This window comes from Ciona intestinalis, chromosome 7 (genome assembly GCF_000224145.3).
Source record: "Ciona intestinalis chromosome 7, KH, whole genome shotgun sequence".
Classification (NCBI taxonomy): domain Eukaryota; kingdom Metazoa; phylum Chordata; class Ascidiacea; order Phlebobranchia; family Cionidae; genus Ciona; species Ciona intestinalis.
Genome location: NC_020172.2, coordinates 1,342,940 through 1,364,499, shown reverse-complemented (window position 1 = coordinate 1,364,499; position 21,560 = coordinate 1,342,940). Strand labels below are relative to the sequence as shown.

Genomic DNA, 21,560 nt, shown 5'->3' with positions numbered 1-21,560 from the left:
ATATACACAGCTCTTCAAGGTTACTGTGTTGAGAGAGCAATATAACAAGCGTTATTGCTACGAGCTTGATAATATACACCTGTTCTCATACTGTCTACGTCTGTGGCGTTATAGTAGGGTGGGCGAAGATGGGACACATTTTCAAACTACTCTCTCGTCACATTTGGTATTAAACAAAGAACTCTCGAAGTATTCAAAACCCGTATTCTCACGACTCCCTTATACCGTTGCTAATTGTTTAAAATACGATCCGGATGTTTGGATATTATGTGCTAAAGGTGTCCCATCTTTCCCCATAGTACAATATACTATCACTGTTGAGTTGGGTGCGAGTAAATATTTTTTGCCATCCCTGACAAGCAATGCCCCGAAACTTTTTTTATAAGTCCCACAATGACAGTTATTTAAATATTTGCACAACCTCGAACGTTAACCTAAACATGATTTTAGTACGGCGTGTACATTCTGCTAACTAATACAACAAAACTGTAAAGCTGTAAATGGCAAGTTGCATCTACCACAATACTGTTCTTCAATTAATGCTGAATAAGCCAAACACGCAGACTGTGCGAAAAATAATTTAGGAGTTTGTGTGTTTTTAGGCAATTTCGTGTGTAAATCACATTTACTGTTTTACGTGCATGCTTAAGCGCGACACTTCTTATAAATTTACCACAACTGATGCGACACAATTGTAAATGTTAACTTAATAATAGCTTATTTACTATGCAGTATAAATGTATGCAGCTAAAAATGATTTAAAAGTATAAGCGTACCCTATAAAACGAAACGCTCGTACAGCATAACCACAAATAGGTCTATTCACATGATTACCCCCAGCAAAAAAAACATAAATCTAAAATATTTTTAATTTTTAGACCCATTTTTCATTACGAAATTAAGGAACTATTTTTTCTGCAGCAAGTGTCAAATGAAAAATTCTTCACAACTCGAATAATATGGCTGAATACGAAACCAAAAGAAATCATGTCGGTCCCTCCCCTTACCTTTTGTGTATCGATGAGCGTTCAACAAACCAAAACATAAGCCGGGTGCTGGCAACCTTGTCGGGCGCACCTTTTGAATCAGCATAGATCTTAAGTTACCGCTTTTACGCTGAAATAATCGTACAGGCTATATTTGAAACAGTATCGGTTCCCCGTGTTATGTAAACATTGTGGATTAGATATCAGTATGCCAGCTGAATGTATTACTGGCCGACTCGTCACTGCTGGTAGTCCCATATCAGTGCCTGCGACAAAAGAAAAGAAAACTGTTTTAAGACGAAGGTCAAAGAAGCGAGATTTATATTCAACCAACAGGTAACGTTTTATGCATTTGTAGGATTTTATGTTTATACATTTTGTAATTAATAATACCTGTCATACACTTTACAATCGTGATAATTTTGTCGTATAATCCTATAACATTTGTGTTTGTTTATCATCAAATGGAAGTCCTTGATATGAAATTTTAAAATAAGTCCTACATTACTCAGTGTCCCACTTTAGCCCACCCCATTATGCGTTTTATAATCTACTCCAAAATCGTTACGACATCTTTAAAAAAAAATTTAATATAATGCGTTAAACTGGATCACTATCCTGTAAACAGCATGGCTAGCACAGCATTCGTCCCTTCGCTCCAAAAAATGCCCAAACCGCCCAGGGCTCCACGGACCCCAAGATCTCCACGTACACCCCGCGGCGGGTCACCACGTAGGTCACGGTCAGCAATGGAGTATGATGCAGGGTTGGATGGTCATCAACAAACTTACGTTCTATCTCATGCGATGATGAACACACTACAGGTATAAGAAGGCCGTGTCTCAGCATTGGTTATAGCGCTTATCTATATAGTCAAGAGAATAAGGGTTCGAGGCTTGACGCTGCTACTGTTATTGGCGTATGTGTTCGTTGGAAAGACTCTTAGAAGTGCTACAATCCAGTGATCCTATAATTGTCAACTTAACATTATAAAATACGCCTACAAGCAAAGGTATATGTGGCCCCTCTTAAAGGACGCGAGGTGTATAAAACACTCGTGTCATAACTATACCGTTGTAGCCGCTACGCGAGGATAATTAAGATACGTTTATTCATCTAAACGGTTATCCACGTTTAACTAATATATTTATGACTTTTTAAACACAAACTTTACTTTTGTTACCAAAGAAAACGATGATGGGAAGCAGTGGAAAGTCTTTCACGAGTCCAGGCGACAAAATTGGTTTCCATGGACCAAGAAAGCCACTTCTGCTTTCCTACCCTACCGCTCCAAGCAACCTCGGCAGGTACAATATACATAGTAGGGTGGGGTAAGGTGGGTCACGTTTTCGTTCTCTGTTATATTGTCCCATTCGGTAGTGTACTAACAATATTTTCGGAAACAAACAAACATTTCCTTGCCACTGTAAAATGGCGTTGTTTTTTGTTTCAAATCCCCATCAGAAATTGTAGAATTTAGTTGCTAACGCTATCCCAACTTTCACCACAGTACCACGTCTTCTATATATATATATATTGGGATCTACTCCGTTCTGGGTATTGCAATATGTAAATAAGAAGGCTTATACTGTACTTACAGTATCGTGTAAATAAATATTCTTTATTTTAATCAAAAGTGACTTTTACACGCAACCACAATTCAATGCAGAGTGATTTATGTGAATCGGTATTCACCCCGTCAGAGCAGGAGTCGATCACCAGGTCGCAGAAATGTTTCGGGGACACCAGACCAACCCCATGGTACACTGCCGGAGCCAAACAAGGAATCCAAAGAATTTATGAGATTGTCGTACAATCTTAGATCTGTAGGTTAAGTAGACCTACACTTTAAAAGTTTCATAGGTCTATATGGTTGGCAGTATTGACATTTTTCCATTTTCGTTAATAGTTTAACCAGTGTGCATTTTCACCACACTATACCGGTTTGCAACTTTAAAACGCTCATTTCCGAACGCCATTACATGTTCTTTAATTTTTTTCTGTATATATAGTGTAGGCTGGGGGAGGACGGGAGACCTTTTCACTTTGTTTTCTCATCTCATTTTTTAGTAACCAAAGAACATTTATAGAATTATAAAACCGTATCCTCACGACTTCCAGATACCGTTGTTAATTGTTTAAAAACACGATCAGGATACCTCAATGTTATGGGCCAAAGGCGTCCCATCTTTCCCACATATACATCTCATTCAAAGATTGAACAATATTCGCGATGGAATTTATTCTGTTGTGTTATTTTCCGTGACAACCAAAAGCAAACGAAGTTACACGATTGGCTTCATTCCGTACTCCTTGTCTAAACATGGATTATCGGTTAAGCCGTTAACAATGCAATGTTGGTACAACGACGCCTTCGTTCAGATCCTTAAACGCAGTGTATGCCATGTTCATTTTAAACGAATACTTTGTCATGTAGAGTGATGGATGGAACCAAGACGAAAACACTTTTTATAAGCATGGTCCTATAGTTACTTAACTTCTTTACTTTGTAATCAAATCTTGCAAATTTTTCGATTGGTTTATACGACAAAACTACTTTTTGTCTTTTCTATGAAGGGGATTAGCAACAAAACGACAGTCAGAAACCCGTAACAGTTGTTAAAGTAAAAACTGCTAAATAATTACACTCGTCGGGTAAAAATTGCTGAAGGAAAACTTTCGAATTAAAAGCGTGGCTACTAAATTTAAAACCCACATCTGGACAAGTTTGTTTAAATGTATTAAATTTGTCCTATTTACACAGAACGAAGCGAATGAACAATTCCCAGGTTGGAAAAAACTTCCCCAAGCGAAGACGATCGCTCCTCCCCCGACAAAAACTGAGAAACTTATCAAAGAAAAAGGATTTATATTAGATGGGATAGCTCTCAGCAACATACAAGTAAATGTGTTATATAGTAGGGTCGGGCAGATAGGACATTTTTGTTTTAAACAATTAAGAACGGTCTATGGAAGTCGTAAAGATACGGTGTCATAATTATTTAAATGTTTTTTTTTGTGTGTATAATACCAAATGGGACGAGGAAACGAATTTAAAAGGTGTCCCATCTTCTCCCACCCTACCATGTATGTGCAAATATTACATGAAAAACATGCATTTTTATACCAGGATGATTTCGCCAAAGTGCAACCAAAGTTGGGACCTGCAATACCCCCCTACAACTCTCACTTCGACAAGCACGTACAAAGCTACTTTACCTACAAAGGACTAGATAGCACGTTGGCCAAAACCATGCAGGTTAAAAGCTTTGTATATTTTGGCTTATTTATTACTGTGTTTTTTAAACATTTGTGGTTTGCGATACTTTTCTGAACGCCCGTGTGATCCCCTGCGACATTATCAAAATTATCTTGATTTGATTTAACGTGTGGTACTATGGGTAAAATGAGATACCAATAACGCCTAAATCCCCTTTTCCTGATTTTATTTTTAAGAAAACGCTGTTTAAAGTCGCATGGCTATTACATATATGTAAATTTTAGTTGTTTACTATACCTACCCAATAGAACGAGAAAAAGCATGAAAAACATGTACCATCATCTTACCGCACCGTATACTGTTTGTGTACGTGCCATTTTTATACATCGACATAATAAACAACCTTTAGTTTTGGGGTTTCAGTCACTTGTAAAGCAATGTACTTAAGCGTTAATTTTGAATTTTTATATTCTGATTTTAAAGACAAGAGAACGCAGCGAGTCTTTGCAAGGAAGAAATGTTGACAGGTTTCATAACATCGGTGTTGGATTCGAATATTTATCGAGGCGAAACCGCTCAGGGGCAGGTAGGCTGTATATCTATATGGTACAGTACTGCGGGGTAGGATGGACACTGTTAGCACATAATATCATCCATTCTCTAATCATGTTTTTAATAGTTATCAACGCTCCTTTGGACCCGTAAGAATACGGTTGCATGTTTTTGTACGTGTAGTTATTTTTTAATACCAAATGAGATGATAAAAGAGAATGCAAATATCGACTCTTTTACCCAAACCCCAAACCTATACTGTGAATGAATAAAATAAAATGAATGAATTATACAGTTAGTTATCCTGTAAATAAAATGCACGATCATTTTAAAGGTGGCTGTACACAGTATTTGGAATTTGTCCGTTTTGTCTGTTTTGTCCGGATTTTGCTGATTGGACACGGTTTTGCATACGACTTCGCATGCGAATTCGCACGCCGGATACTGTGTACAGCCACCTTAAGACGTAAAAAATATTTTTTAAGGTTACTCGAGGGATCTAGTCGATGGGCATGATCAATTTCTTAGCGAGGCTCGTCCTATGAGTAGCTACAATGGAAGATACGGTTTCCGTCGCAACACCCCTCTTTTACGCAACTGTCCCTCACCATTTGGTCTCGCAAGTCGATCTTCTCCGTTCTAAATATCATCCCAACGACGCCGCTTGGCAGAATTAAACTAAAGCTTCTGTGTAGTCTTTCACTTCTGCGCAAGAATGCCACGCAAAATCGTGAAGCGTTTTATATTTAAACAAAAAACGCAACCGGTTACTTACAATGCCGGTATACGTGTGGTAAAAGCCCTATAGGTAACGGCATTTTTAATTATATGCTTAATAATAATAACATAGTCTAAAAAACAGTACTCTTCTGCAATAAACAACGTCGTAACGAATGTAACTGTTAATCGTCAAGTTTTAAGTTTATTTTTCAGCAATTATACCGTAGAAGGTAAAGATGGCTTTCATTTTGACATTCGAGTTTTCCATTTCCGTACACCCCCAACTTTCCTTGAGCGATCTCACAAACTGTTCACTGTAATCCAGTTCGAGCAGTCTTGCGTTGCGTTCTTCTTCCGAAAGTCCGATTTGCTCCAATTCTTTGTCTTTTAAGTCATTTTTATATGTTGTATAAGCCAGAACATATTCTTTGGCATCATCCAGCGACCAAAAGCATTCGGTTGAAAGATTGTCGAACTGCTGTTTCCTGAGATTCACTATTTCGTCAAAGATGTCAACATATCTTCCTTTACATATCCGATTCATATCTTCCTCAGCAAGATCCCCATTTGCGCCCCTTAGTATGGCATTTTCTAAAAGACTAGCCCCACATTTTGCCAACTCAGTTACGTCACCAGATACACCAATCGGGATAAGGTTCGGCATCCAGTAGCCAAACATAATCAACCGACCATCCGGTTTCAAAACTCGTTCCACTTCTTTGTAAAATTTCGGTCGATCAAACCAAGGTGAAGACGTCGCAGCCACGATGACGTCAACACTGACGTCATCACACGGTAGCTTCTCAGCAAATCCCCGCTTGTAAGTCACGTGAGCAAACTTGTTTTGAGATCTCGCTTCTTTAATTTGATTCCCGCTAGGATCGATGGCTAGCACTTCATGAAAGTAGGGAGCAAATATATTCACTGATTGTCCACCACCGCAACCGACATCAAGTAGAAAATCCAATTTCTTTTCTCTTAAATTACCCAATGTAGTTTTGACAAGTTCTGGTGGGTAATTTGGCTGGTACAACTCATATTTTACCTTGTTTAATGTTGTATCCAAATTTCTTAACATGATGCTGGTTTACCTACTTGTACTAACTGAAGTATATATAACACTATTAACGCTATATTAATACCTAAACCCAATTTAGGTGTCTGTTTACTAAACAATATACGTGTGTGCTTTGTCGTTTGTGTCATGTAGGTATACAATACGCACTTCCTTTTATACACGCAATCGCAAAAGAAAACGCATAAGAGAAAGTAAAGTGCACGCGTAGTAGGGTGGGGGAAGATGGGACACCTTTAGCACATAATATCTGATCGAGTATCCTGGTCGTGTTTTAAATAATTAACAACTGTCTATCGGAATTGATACGAGTTATTCTTTGAATGTTCTTTGTTTACTACCAAATGGGTAGAGAAATTATAACGAAAAGTGTCCCATCTTCCCCATCCTACTATATAGCCTGTTATAGTGTAAGTAGGGAAAATCAAGCACCCAGCTCGTGTACATTGCTACGAAGTGACACTTATACTTATTTATATACGGCACTGTTCACGGTATTAACGTGTTTGTGGTAGTACAGTAGCATCAGCACATTCGGTTAAAATTGTATAGTAGAACAAACGAGGTCCTCATGTCCACATCATGCGTTTAGCTCTGTATTTACCATGCTGAAATATAACGAATAAAATTTCACTAAAATGTAGGCTACAAGTTTTATCGACAAAATTATCCACCAAAACTTGCGAAGAAAACTATTGGTGAAAAGAAACTGATTGTTTTACTTGATGTCGGTTGCGGTGGTGGACAATCAGTGAATATATTTGCTCCCTACTTTCATGAAGTGCTAGCCATCGATCCTAGCGAGAATCAAATTAAAGAAGCGAGATCTCAAAACAAGTTTGCTCACGTGACTTACAAAGCAGGGTTTGTTGAGAAGCGGCATGTGATGACGTCAGTGTTGACGTCATCGTAGCTGGAGCTGCATTACACTGGTTCGATCGACCAAAGTTTGTGTAACAAGTTTATACTCTTGATCGACCAAAGGCTTGTAACAAGTTTATACTCTTGTCCAACAACATCGAATTGTTAAGGCATCGGTTACAGTGTGGACTTTTCCTGACCCTTGAATGAATGAATTGTGACCCGTGCTAAATACAGTTATGCATTGTGTATAGTGGTACAGATTCTAAGCCAAACAATGAAGATATACGAAGCCATTGTTGCAGCTTGGGTATTTGGAAGTTCAATATTCTTTGAATGAATTTATTTGAACTTTGGTAGATTGCATACGATTGTTGCAGCTGCAGTAACGAATACAAAAGTTTCTATAACAATTGATTCCTAAGCTATAAATATGAACATCTCGCTTCGATGCTTTACTTGCAAATTCAAAGTAAGTCGACAACATAAGCAGAGTATAAGCTACGATTCAACTTGTTACTTTACAGATGAACAAGTTACTGCTTCACTATGCTGCTCGGACTTCTCTGTTTGGTTGACGAAGGAGAGTCATATCATTGGCCTCATCATCGCCGTCGCTTCGATGAAAGCGGTATATAACTACGCATTTATGACTTTGTTATTTCATATTCGTTTGTGCTCAACATTTTTTTATTGTCTAATTAACTATTATTGTTTTTTAGGTGTTGAGGAGTCAAAGGAAGGTAAGTGCTGACGAATGCATTGATCAAGCATTATGCAGCGAATGAAGTTAAATTGATATAGTAGGTTGGGGAAAGATGGGACACCTTTTCGTTCTATTATCTCGCTGTATTCGGTAGTAAACAAGAAACATTCAAAGATTTACAAAACTATATCCTCACGACTCTTATAGACCATTGTTAATTGTTTAAAACACCATCAAGGCATTTAGATTTTATGTGCTAAAGGTGTCCCATCTTTCCCTACCCTACTGTATATGTTTAACCAAAACACTCGCCAGATAAATAAACAATAGATTCCAATGTATTAAATGAAACCAATCAATGCCTAGCGTACTAACCACTACCTCTGCTTAAGTAATATTTTTCCATATCTTTTACCATTACATATATGTATCGAAATATATTTTTGCAGTTGTGGACGAAGGAAACGAACCCGAAGGTAAGTTTTCGTGAAACAGTTCATTATAAAAACTGTTCCAACTTAACAAATTTATTATATGAATAGTTTTGGAAGAACAAGATTTCGACAACGAGTAAACGAAAATATGCATGCCATGGAAACAGGTATAAAGGATTACTTTCAATACAAATCCTGGTTTTAAAATAACTGAAAACTTAAACAGCATATTTTAATGATTAATTTGTTCATGTTTTGTATAACCTTCTAACCAATGTCAACTCTTTTCGTACAGAAAACGCAACTCACCGAAAAGCGTATCTTGAAAAAAAAACTGCTTTAATAAATTCGCAAACATATAATAACTGGGGTGATTACTTTAACAAACTTATTAGGGAATATGTTGCAAAGTACTACCAGTTTACAGCAGTGAATTCAACTCTTTTTTAAGGTTAGCAGTTAGTGTCTGTCAGGGTGTTTATGTATATTAGGGTGGGGGAAGATGGGACACCTTTTAATTCTATTTTTTTTCGTCCTCTATGATAGTAAACAAAGAACTTTCTAAATATTATAAAACCGTATCCTCTCGACACCCATGAACCGCTGTTAATTGTTAAAAACACTATCAGAATTTTTAAATATTATTGGCTAAATGTATCCCATCTTCCCCCACAGTACTATACATATGGGCTCTGTATCAGAAATGTTTCGGAAGAAAAAGTTTTATTTTGCGGTTAATAAAAAAACAGACTATCATTGAATAAGTTTTTTTTTGTATGAACGCAGCTTGTTTTAATGAAATATTAAATTGTAATACTTTTCTTTATAAAATGTGTGCCGCCATCTTGTTTAAAATCTTCTTGCTGCGCTTTGTGACGTCATTCAGCAGTCAGTCGCAAACGACATGCCAATAAATGCAACCTCCAAATGCATTAGTTGTTACAATAACGAATACCGAATTTTAACGAATTTGTTGAATTTTTTATTTCGATTGAGTAATCGGAAAACGCTTTTTGAGAATATACGATTTAGAATGTTAAATGCAAAATACGATGTATATTCCAAATTCCAACAAAATGATATTTGCATTAGTACACCATATAAAAGATTATACAAATATATACATAAATAGGTTGTTTGGTGTAACAAGGATACAATATTTAAATATGTTTATACCAATAATATATAAACATGATATTAGGGTGGCCAACAGTTATTTTATTTACAATACAACCAGCTGTTGCTGTTATTTATTGATTTGGTTTATCAGCAACAAGAACGAAAAAGTTGAAGACGACTTGCATTTTGACGTCTGAGTTTTCCATTTCCGTACACCCCCAACTTTCCTTGAGCGATCTCACGAACTGTTCACTGTAATCCAGTTCGAGCAGTCTTGCGTTGCGTTCTTCTTCCGAAAGTTCTTTCAGTTCCAATTCTTTGCTTTTCATGTAAGTTTCATAAGAGTCAACTGATTGAATCATTCCTTTCATGTCAACGAGCGACCAAATGTATTTCATAAACTTGTTGTCGAATCGCCTTTTATTAGGAAAGGGTATTTCGCCAAATATTTGGTTGTATTTGTCGCGAACATGCGAATGACGCTCGTGGAAAACCGAATTCCACTCAGTGAGATGGTTAAAGGTATTTTTTAAAAGTTGAGTTCCAATTTCCGACAATTTTGTATCATCACCATTCAACAAACACAACGGGACTATTTCTGGAGACCAGTATCCAAATATAATTAACCGACCATTCGGTTTCAAAACTCGAGTGACTTCTTCGTAAAACTTTGGACGATCAAGCCAGTGTATTGCAGTTCCAACCGTAATGACGTCAACACTGACGTCATCACATGGTAGCTTCTCTGCAATTCCTTGTTTGTAAGTCACGTGAGCAAACTTGTTTTGAGATCTCGCTTCTTTAATTTGATTCTCGCTAGGATCGATGGCTAGCACTTCATGAAAGTAGGGAGCAAATATATTCACTGATTGTCCACCACCGCAACCGACATCAAGTAGAAAATCCAATTTCTTTTCCTTGAAGTTTCCCAGCGCATCTTCGGCTAATTGAACTGGGTAGTGTGGCCGATACTTCTGGTATTTTTGCGTAATTGACTTGCTTTCATAATATCTTAACATTTTGTATTACTTCACTCTTGTATCTTATAGATCTACTACCAACCACCATGCTTATATATGTTACAACTATACGACGCAGGATGCACGAACAAAGAAAGACAGTTGGATAACTGTAGCACCCATAGGGACGTAACAGCGGGACTGCTTTTTTAGGGTCCAGACATTGCTCATACGCTCTAAGATTATCAACACACAACTGTTGTTTAAGATAATGCGGTAGAGTGACCTAGAAAAACACGCAGGGAAATATTTGTACATATTATAGGTATGAACATTCGGGTTACCTTAGCTGATGCACGGCCTACTAGAGATATCTCTAGTAGGCCGTGGCTGATGTTAACTATTGATTCATTTTTTAGCAAATATGATGATGACGTTAAAGATAGTATTTATTTTGACTTTGGAGTTTTCCATTTCCGTACACTACTTCAGTTTAAACACGGAAACATGGTAAAAGTTTCTTAATAAAGCATTTATATTTGATAGCTGGTTTAAATAATGTGAGTGTGTGAACAATAGGTGTGCGTTACTGAGAAGTAGCATCGATGGAATAAATTAAAACTTGAAAATAAATTAAACCCTTTTCAGACTAAATAAAACCCTTTTCGACGGAAAATAAATTAAACCCTTTCAGACTGTGTGCCAAGTTTTGTTCCAGTCTGTGAAATAAAATGCAGCAGTCGAATGATAACATTGTATTAATAAACTGGCAACACGTTTTACTGGTGTTATTTATTCCCATATACCAAACAGAGGTAACTAAATGCATGCGATATTTAATTAGAAGTGTCCATTATAAATTTAACCTAAACCTCGCAAATTTAGCTCATAAATATACAACGTAAAAGGTAGATATATTAAAGTATAATATACAATCCAGCGTAAACATATACCAAATATTATATATTAGACCGGGGTATGATGGGACACCAAAGCGCATATTGTCCAATATTTAAAAAATCATTTAAAAAAAAAATAAATTATTTTATAGTATACACATAAATACCACCAAACAATATTGCGTGCTATGAAATTTAAGTTTCAACATTATTTGTCTTGCCCCAGCAGTACATTAGTAAAACAGCTGAAAAAACATAACAATTTGTAGTTAATAGTTGCCTTTAAATTTAAAAACATAAGCTAAAAATATATCCCAACTTGCTCCGTGTCCCAACATACCCCACCCTGCTATATAGTGACTCCTGAATACATGTGTATTGAGAACCCAAGGTCTACATTGTAGGTTTATCAGCAACAATGACAAAGAAGTTAAAGATGACTTTCATTTTGACGTCTGAGTTTTCCATTCCCGTACACCCCCAACTTTCCTTGAGCGATCTCACAAACTGTTCACTGTAATCCAGTTCGAGCAGTCTTGCGTTGCGTTTTTCTTCCGAAAGTTTCATCAGCTCCATTTGTATGCTTTTCATGTAAGGCTCATAGGCATCAAGTGAATGAATAAGCCCTTTTACGTCACCAAGCGACCAAACATATTCCGATACTAAATGGTCGAATCTCCGTTTATTTGTAAAGGTGATATCTAGTTCAATAAATATCCTGGCGAATCTTTCAAAACTAACATTGTAAGCTTGTTTTAAGTCATCTTTTCCCATGGTGCCTTTAAAATAAGTGTCTTCTAGTATTTGCGATCCGATGTGAGATAATTTATTAACGTCACCTGTAATACCAACAGGAATAAGTTTTGGAGCCCAGTATCCGAACACTATCAGCCGACCACCCCGTTTCAAAACACGATCCACTTCCTTGTAAAACTTTGGACGATCAAACCAGTGTATTGCAGTTCCAACTGTGATTACGTCAGCACTGACGTCATCACACGGTAGCTTCTCAGCAAATCCCCGCTTGTAAGTCACGTGAGCAAACTTGTTTTGAGATCTCGCTTCTTTAATTTGATTCTCGCTAGGATCGATGGCTAGCACTTCATGAAAGTAGGGAGCAAATATATTCACTGATTGTCCACCACCGCAACCGACATCAAGTAGAAAATCCAACTTCCTTTCCTTGAAGTTTCCCAGCGCATCTTCGGCTAATTGAACTGGGTAGTGTGGTCGATACTTCTGGTATTTTTGCGTAATTGACTTGCTTTCATAATATCTCAACATTTCGAATTACCTTATGTTTATCTTAACCTTATTTTACTTTTATCTGATCCTAACACAGATGTAGGCTCGCCAGGTGTAAGAAAAAGTTATTTTTCGTTGTAACTCAAATGAAAACTAAAGTCTTGTAATAATGGTGTTCATGCAGTTCGTTTTGCACACAAGTTCTTTTCAAGCCATGTCACGCAATTTCCGTAAACAGAGAGGCATTGATTATAATTCAAAACCACGTGGTAGTCTAGTATAGTTCAGTGCGATGTTGGTTCTGTGAAGTAGGCAGAATATACCGTTAACGGATATATTCCTTATTTCCTGGAACAACTTGTAGCCTATTCTTCTCGTTTAATTTTGAATCCAAATTTTAACATGACGCTAGTTTACCCTTGTAGTAAAGAATAAATCTAAACGCTTTACTAAAGCCTAGAACTTATTTTTTTAAATATAAAAGAGCAAAGCTCAAACATATGGTCACGTTCAAATACAAAATGATTGATAAAGAAGATTTGTAAATACGCATCGTGCAAGAACCATGCAAGAACTAAAATTGGTTGGTAAACTAAAACGCTAATTGGCAATACTTTTTATTGGTTCTCTGGTATATATGATTTTAATGGCATGTTAAGTCATAGTATACTGAAGTGATTAAATGCGAAAAAGTGTTACAAATACCGGCAAAATGACAGTCGCAATATTGGATTATATGAATGTATGATTTTAAAAATATATAAAAAATTTATGGAATACTATCGTCATTAGGCGTACTATTTTAACCATGCAAGCTATTTCCGGAAACAGAGGCGTTTATCATAAACCATCACTTAATTCTGGATTTGTTTTCTTTACTTAATTCTGGATATGACAAGCTGGTAGTAATTATAGATTCGGTTTATCAGCAACAATGGTGAAGAAGTTGAAGATGACTTGCATTTTAACATCTGAGTTTTCCATTTTCGTACACCCCCAACTTTCCTTGAGCGATCTCACGAACTGTTCACTGTAATCCAGTTCGAGCAGTCTTGCGTTGCGTTCTTCTTCCGAAAAGTCTTTCAGTTCTATATGTTTGCTTTTCATGTAAGGCTCATACGAATCAATAGATTGAATCAGACCCTTTACGTCAGTAAGCGACCAAGCCTTTCCTTCAGTAAAATGATTTAAACGCAACTTCTTCGCGTACTTTATTTCATTAAAAATTTTGGTATATTTGTTGTATATTAGCAAGTAAACTTCTTTTACGTCTGGGTTCCATTTAGCACCAAACAAGTAAGCATCGTGTATAAGTTGTGAGCCAATTTCAGATAACCTAGTTACATCACCGGGTAAACCTAATGGGACGAGTTTAGGGGACCAGTACCCAAACATCACCAAGCGACCACCCGGCTTTAAAACACGATCTGCTTCTTCGTAAAACTTTTGCCGATCAAACCAGTGTACAGAGGCTCCAGCTATAATGACGTCAACACTGACGTCATCACATGGTAGCTTCTCAGCAAACCCTGCTTTGTAAGTCACGTGAGCAAACTTGTTTTGAGATCTCGCTTCTTTAATTTGATTCTCGCTAGGATCGATGGCTAGCACTTCATGAAAGTAGGGAGCAAATATATTCACTGATTGTCCACCACCGCAACCGACATCAAGTAAAAAATCTAACTTCTTTTCCTTGAAGTTTCCCAGCGCATCTTCGGCTAATTGAACTGGGTAGTGTGGTCGATACTTCTGGTATTTTTCTGTCATTGTTTTGGTTTCGTAGTATCTCAACATTTTGTATTACTTTTATCTTATCTTAACCTATTACAAATATCTGTATTACTTTTATTTCTTTTTCCAATACAGATATATAAGCTTATAGGTGCAAGCGCGGCCCACAAGAGATATCTCTACATTCTGAATGGATATCTTACATTCTGAATTCTTCTTTTCTTATAGTTAGCCGTGGTGTAAGTAAAAATATCGTTGTATTTCAACGGGGAGCTGAAATCTTTTTTTTTCGTTTTGTACCAAAGTTATTTTCACTTCATCAGGCGTAATGTTTCAAACATGGCAGGCAATTTCCGTAACCCGAGATAAATTAATTATAAATAAAGTTCCCGTGGCGGAGTTTTTTTTTAACAATTAACAACGCTCTTACAACGCTCTATTGGTCATACAATTTTGTAAATATTCATTTCGGCCAAATGGGAAAGAAAAAAAGAATGTCCACTCGTACACAAACCATACTATCATTATCTACACTAGCACCCGATACTAGCATAACTAGCGCGACAAAAAGCGTGGTTGGTTGGTATTTATCCCTGCGTGGCTGGACATTAACAAATGGGTGAGAAAAAGAATGTCCAATCGTATACCCACCCACGGCCTATACTAAAAATACGGCCTGATAATTCACATTTTACGTTTGAAATTATCTCTAGTAATCTCTAGTAGACCGTGACCCACCCTATACTACACTGGCACCTAATGTAAGTAGTAAGTTTATTAAAAAATCCAATTTCTTTCTTTTATTGCATATTTCATATAGTGTCTTTTGCACGATAAAATTTGTAAATTTTACACTTTTGATTCGAAATATATTTGAACATGGCGAATATTTATTCCGTTTCTTGGCTATAAGCCGATTAAGCCAGTGCTCTTCAACATCTTTTTGGGGTTGGTAAACCCCTAAATTTGTTGCGACGAACTTATGCACCTCTGATTGCTTTGACCTAAAACTAATGATGTCATAAAGAAGAAGTGCATACAAGAATAAGTTCCTGTTTGGTCAAAAACACCGTCAATCAAATTGGTTAGGAACAGCTAGGTGGTTTGCAGTTAAAGAGAGGACTAGTTTGGCAATTCCCAGTGATGCAAGATATAGAATTTGTTGCAACTCGACGCTTAAAGTGACGTCACATCACCCAATCACAATACTTCGTTAATCATGTCAACACTGCGGATACGGCTTATCTCTGGGAGACTATTCTCATGAAAACAAACCCCCGTTGAACGAGGTTATTGATATCCCGTTCAGTGGCTGACAGGCCAAAATCGATTCCATTTTTTCGCGGGACGTCACACTGCTGTCACGTGATTCTGTCCGGTATGGAATTTGCCTTTTCCCTAACAAAATAACTAATAACGAAACGAGAACTACCGAACTAACGTCACTATCAGCACTCAGACCTCGAGGTCAGTCTGGGTTCATGGCTGGCTCTTACGAGCCCTTGCTCGGCTGCAAGTAAGCTTTTGCCCGACACTGTATCGTGTACTTGTATACCCGAGTCCGGCGCCGTGGATCACTGGTTTAGGCGCCTGCATCAAAAACCAAAGTGTCCCCGGTTCAATGCTCGACGGCGGTACCAACACTGATCGGCGTATGTGTACTTGGGCAAGACACTTAACGGAAAGCATTGCTCCAACCCAGCGGTCACTAATGGGTTGTCCAAATTAACAGTCATATACAGGAAAACAATTACCCACAAAGTTGCATATATATGTGGTGACTCGCTGCCCAGACGAGGATAAACCTTCTGTGGAAGTGCGTCCGGTTGTGACGTTGTGAGTACGAGTGTAGTCCTCGAATGATGTTCGCGAATCGTGTGAGAACGAGTTCGCAGATGGAGTCCCACGGGTCAAAAATTGGGACAGATAAACGGGACTTGGTCGGAACGGAGAAAGAGTTCGCAGAAATAGTCTGCAGATGGAGCCCTATATATACGGGTCAAGAATCGAGACAGGTCTTGGTCGGAACACTTCACTACCACGAGCACGTCACTTCCGGACGTACAAGGGTGTTGGGGTAATGGGCCAGGTCTGGCCTAAATCCCAGGTCCTCACGGACCTCATCACTCATACAGAATAGAATAGAACTTGTATACCAGAAGAAGGAATAAAACATAGCAAGTCATCATGAACTGTTGGTTTCTGGTTATAAAAGAAAATATTACTACAGTGGATATAGCACCCCGCTGAAGCCTTTATATAAAGTCAGATCAACACGGAGTCATATAACCCAGCCAGCGGTCCTGTTTATTCAGTGGGGGCTATAAATTCATACAAAAGAATTGTAGGAAAGTGGCTAAATTTGATAAAACTGTTCAAAACTAAATATTTTTGGTAAACATTTTTGAAGTTTGTGATGCACCGTTGTATACCCTTTTGTACTGATGCACTCATGGAATATTTTAATGCTAATCGGTTGAAGAGCACTGGATTAAGCTATCTTGATCTGAAATGATGAACTTCATTTAAAATTATAGTTAATTTGCTTTGTATATGTCATTTTCTTTGGTTATTTCTTGGGATTATTTCGTATAAAGGTTTGTAATTGTCCGCGGCAATCTAAATCTAAACTTTTATCGTCCCCGTTCCATCAAAATGTTTAAAAGTGCGAACCCCAGTGGATATTTAATCTGGGTTAAAAAACAGAAGTCGAAGTAACAAATTTAAGAAGTAAACGAAAAAACAAACTGTTCTTGTTGTTGTTTTGCTTGGAATAAATAAACGTTTAAATTGTAGTAGCCTGACATATTTCGTCAGGGTGTCGTACTACGTTTCTCAGGATGGCAAGCCCCGCAAATATGTCGTTTGCTAAACAGCAGGCAAGTATTAAAAAATGTAATTTAACAAAATACTGTCCCAGTTTTGTTGGTATTCGTTTAGTAACGCTCCCACACATTACTCTGTGTGGTTTTTCGGTTTTAGAGTTAAAAGTGCTATACTTTGCCATTTATATTTTTCACAATTGTAGTGCTTTTGTTTTTACAAATTCGTTGGTTATAATTCAACACGAAATATATATTTTAAAGAAAATGTACATTACAACTTGTTTTGGAAATCTCTTCTGCAAAAAAATTAACTTTTAATTTTGGCTAAAGCCCTACCAGCTAATTCACTGAAGGCACATTTTTTAAAAAACGCCTTACTTTATCTTTATTATTGATCTAATCTAATGTTTAATAAACAAGTATTCCCTATACTTGCAGAAGCTGACAATGGATCCAGAGAAATTGTTTACTAAACAGGAAAGAATTGGTAAAGGGTCATTTGGGGAAGTTTATAAAGGCTTGGATAACCGGACATCAGAGGTAATCCTATTATTATAAAACCAAAACCATTGTTATATTATCTATAGTAATGTTGCATTGTTGAGATTCACGTTAAAGAAAGGTAACATTACACTGATATTATAAATGTATGTACTAGTCTATAAACAAAAGTGCACAAAGTCTTGAAGCCGATCTAAGTAGAAAGTAGAATTAATAGTTGGAACTGCTACTTGATGTAATCTTTAAGGTTACATTCAATTAATAAACGTTTCTAACTTATTTATCTTTGGTTGGTGGGACAACAATACTTAAAGACATTATAACACATTCTTCTGTTTCATACTGTTAGTGGCTTTTGTCCAATTATTAATTTCATTTAATCAAATGAAATTAACAAGTCTAACACAAAAAATGTGAAAAATTAGAAAATCTGTTAAATTTTAAATAATTCATAGCATAGTCTAACACTTCAATAAAAATAACAAAAAGTAATAAAAATGACAAAAACTAGATTGTGGCGATAAAAATCATTGACCTAGAGGAAGCTGAAGATGAAATTGAAGACATCCAGCAGGAAATAACGGTCCTGAGTCAATGCAACAGTTCCCATGTAACAAAATACCACGGATCCTATTTAAAGGTATAACGTCACTTGAATTTAAAAATAAATGCAGATGAGCTGTTTATATGTTTCTCTAGTGTGGTATTGGTATTACTGTGCTGTTATAAATCCCAACAATACATACTGTTTACTTAACGACACCGACAAACTATCTTCAAACCGATTTATGCTTTCTGTCTTTTTGCACACTTTTGTTTCTATTAGAAGTTTTAAATGGCTCTTCTGTCTGCTAGGTGTAGCAACCGCGCTTATTTTTTTTCGAAATAAATGTAAATATGTTTTAGCTGTGAGCTTGTTTTAACAACTGTTGTTTAGTCGCTATATTCTGTCTTATCGTTTAAAATATTTCTAAATCTTTGCTACCGTAATCGATGAGACAAATAATGGTTATTATTATTATACTTGAACTATAACTAGTGAATTACAATGTCAAGTAAAAGAGGTTGGAATATTTGTAAACCATTTGTATAGGCCTAAAATATGGTTTCAAAATCAAAATTCGTGTTATGTATGCAGAATAGTTGATGGTAAATTCAAAATTGGTAATTACCCATTCTTCGTAGGCATAATACTAAGTTTTGTAAACTTGTTCTTAATTTTTACAATAGGCTACAGTATGTGTTAGGGCTATTAGCTAAGCTACAGTAATGTAACATCATCTAGAAAGTTATTCATTAACTTATATATTACAAAACACAATGCATTATTCCCAGGGAACCAAGTTATGGATTATTATGGAATACCTGGGCGGTGGCTCAGCATTAGACTTGGTAAGTTTAAGTACTTAGCTGGATTTTGACCACCAAACACATGTGTGCTAGTGTAATCATGCAATACCTCTATTTGCCGTTTAATATCATTAAAATCGGTATGAATTTTGTCTTTTGCCTTAGTTTTTCTATGTTTTTCAGAATTTTACATTTAGTAAAGCCCCAGATAGGTTACTGTTTAATTTATTGAGGTGTATTAATTATTCATAGTCAAGGCACAATGTACTTAATTATCAATGTTATAGTTAGTGCAAAGTTTCAATTAATTTTAGTCATTGAAAATACATTGACTATAATTTAATTGTTTGGCTGTTGTTAATTTAACATTAGTTTTATGTCTCCTTAATGTTTTAAGGTCTAAAAGTATCTTTTTTTTTATAAATGGGTTTGGAATATATAGGTTCAGAGTCTCCAGACCATAAACAAAGTATTTTTCATCACAAAAATCTACACCACAAATTGCACAAAATACAGTGTTTCATCTTCAATTACATTATATATGTAAATTATTAAACCAGAAATGCCATTTGGCATTTAAAAAGCATTCACACTTAATGTTTGAAACAATTTCTGATCAAAGGCTCTACTTAAACAAAAAGCTGTATATAAATATATGTAATGTCATCTTAGACCAATCACCCATATTTAAGCTGTAGACCAATCACCCATATTTAAGCTATCCATAACAAAACACCCGTTTTTACAATTCCATATTTTGTCTCCAGATGAAAGCAGGTTTTTTTGAAGAGCCTTACATTGCCACGATACTGAGGGAAATATTGAAAGGTCTTGATTATTTACATGGGGAACGAAAACTACACAGAGATGTGAAAGGTTTAAAACAGTTATTTGTATTACGTTGGCTTTACACTCAAAATATGTGTCTGACTCTGCAGAGTCCAGCACCATAGCAAAGTGATTAGCGCGCCTGCCTGTAACCCAAAGGTAATGGGTTTAAGGCATGCTGCTGCTACCATTGTGGGTGTATGTGTCCTTTGGCAAGACACTTAACGGCAATTGCTCCAACCCAGTGTTCTCTAATGGGTTGTCCAAATTATCAGCCATACATAAAAAATCCCTAAAACCCACAAAGTAACATACATGGTAACTCGTAAGCTTGCACGAGGTGTATGAACACTTGTGTCATAAGTTATATACCTTATAACGACTGTCGTTTTCTGGCCAAACGAGGGTAAAATAAGTTACATTTATTCAAGTTTTGTGAAATGCTTAACATTTTTCACCTATAGTCAAAAAAAAAAAAATCTGTTCTATTTTCTAATGAATACACGATTCATTATACCGTGAAACCTGTATTGCGTATTATATGTATATTGTAACATATTGTAATACATATTTAAAACCTGCCATTTTAAATTAATTTTAGTAACAAACTTTGTAATACCTGTGCGATTTGTTATCAAGACATCTCTGTTTTTTGAAGTTAAACTTGGAAACTGCTTCCTAAAGAAATTATGTCATAAACTTAAAACTTAATTGCACCTAGGCCATTTTGCACTGTAGTTTTATTATAACACTATCCGCCTGTCACAACATTGGTAAATCAGTTTCTAAACTTCAATTTTTTACTCAGCTGCAAATGTTCTGTTGTCTGAAAACGGTGAAGTGAAGTTGGCTGATTTTGGTGTGGCTGGTCAGCTTACAGACACACAAATCAAACGCAACACTTTTGTGGGAACACCATTCTGGATGGCTCCTGAGGTTATAAAGCAATCCGCGTATGATTTCAAGGTCAGTGAAAATTGTTGCAACATATAAACCTGGGGTGACAGGGTTGGCAGGCTATTTTACCTGAATAACAGATTAATGAACTTAAAGTACACTATTTTGACTTTTTATTTTTTATGTATGTTACATATTTTGTAGCACTTCATTTCTTGTTTAGCATTACCTTTATAAAAAATATTTCACCGCAGGCCGACATTTGGTCGCTGGGGATCACCGCGCTTGAGCTTGCAAAGGGGGAACCCCCTAATGCGGACCTTCACCCGATGCGGGTCCTCTTCCTCATCCCCAAGAACAATCCTCCTGCCCTGGAGGGAAACTACAGCAAAGATTTCAAAATGTTCGTGGAAGCATGTCTCAACAAGGATCCAAAATTTGTGAGTTTTTTTAAAAAAACAATAATTTTAGGGCGTGTTTTATAGACTTACTTATTTTAGCTTATTTTATCGATAAGGTTAAACCATTAGATTTGTATTTTTCTTATTGAATTTAAATATGTAAGTTATAATTGTAGGACTAGCCTAGTTTTATAGTTTTTTGTGTTCTAGCTTTTTTATAGATAAGGTTAACCATTGGATTTATATTGTCC

General features: G+C 36.4%; 4 protein-coding genes across 4 annotated transcripts in view; 2 read left to right on the top strand and 2 right to left on the bottom strand.

The window, feature by feature from the left end:
- Nucleotides 1-1,020: 1,020 nt before the first annotated feature.
- LOC100177420 lies at nt 1,021-6,447 on the top strand. Its single transcript, XM_002129441.4, has 8 exons — nt 1,021-1,322; nt 1,615-1,810; nt 2,175-2,293; nt 2,656-2,812; nt 3,751-3,888; nt 4,117-4,245; nt 4,690-4,792; nt 5,244-6,447. Exons 1-8 carry the CDS (start codon nt 1,195-1,197, stop codon nt 5,399-5,401), a joined length of 1,128 nt encoding a protein of 375 aa, XP_002129477.1. The 5' UTR covers nt 1,021-1,194; the 3' UTR covers nt 5,402-6,447.
- Nucleotides 5,487-14,530, bottom strand: LOC101242873. The gene is made up of 2 exons (XM_026835056.1): nt 14,470-14,530; nt 5,487-6,455 (listed from the first exon to the last, which is right to left on the bottom strand). The coding sequence occupies exon 2, from the start codon at nt 6,155-6,157 to the stop codon at nt 5,681-5,683; it is 477 nt and encodes a 158-aa protein (XP_026690857.1). The 5' UTR covers nt 6,158-6,455; nt 14,470-14,530; the 3' UTR covers nt 5,487-5,680.
- LOC100175142 (putative methyltransferase DDB_G0268948) lies at nt 9,463-10,767 on the bottom strand. The gene has a single exon (XM_002129272.4). The coding sequence runs from the start codon at nt 10,690-10,692 to the stop codon at nt 9,805-9,807; it is 888 nt and encodes a 295-aa protein (XP_002129308.1). The 5' UTR covers nt 10,693-10,767; the 3' UTR covers nt 9,463-9,804.
- A 2,656-nt stretch (nt 14,531-17,186) lies between the features above and the next one.
- The window catches only part of LOC100177464 (serine/threonine-protein kinase 26), a 9,220-nt gene continuing 4,846 nt past the window's right edge, over nt 17,187-21,560 (top strand). The window contains exons 1-7 of the mRNA XM_018812612.2: nt 17,187-17,386; nt 17,771-17,872; nt 18,345-18,473; nt 19,169-19,225; nt 19,951-20,059; nt 20,820-20,977; nt 21,163-21,348. Of these exons, the coding sequence (XP_018668157.1) occupies nt 17,348-17,386; nt 17,771-17,872; nt 18,345-18,473; nt 19,169-19,225; nt 19,951-20,059; nt 20,820-20,977; nt 21,163-21,348 (780 nt within the window). The 5' untranslated portion in view covers nt 17,187-17,347. The remainder of the gene's footprint in view (nt 17,387-17,770; nt 17,873-18,344; nt 18,474-19,168; nt 19,226-19,950; nt 20,060-20,819; nt 20,978-21,162; nt 21,349-21,560) is intronic.

Coding starts and splice junctions, on each gene's coding strand:
- LOC100175142 (XM_002129272.4), bottom strand. CDS start 10,692: ATGTTAAGATATTATGAAAGCAAGTCAATTACGCAAAAATACCAGAAG.
- LOC100177420 (XM_002129441.4), top strand. CDS start 1,195: ATGCCAGCTGAATGTATTACTGGCCGACTCGTCACTGCTGGTAGTCCC. Junction 2,813..3,750: donor TGTCGTACAATCTTAGATCT/GTAGGTTAAGTA, acceptor CTATTTACACAG/AACGAAGCGAATGAACAATT. Junction 4,246..4,689: donor CGTTGGCCAAAACCATGCAG/GTTAAAAGCTTT, acceptor CTGATTTTAAAG/ACAAGAGAACGCAGCGAGTC.
- LOC101242873 (XM_026835056.1), bottom strand. CDS start 6,157: ATGTTTGGCTACTGGATGCCGAACCTTATCCCGATTGGTGTATCTGGT.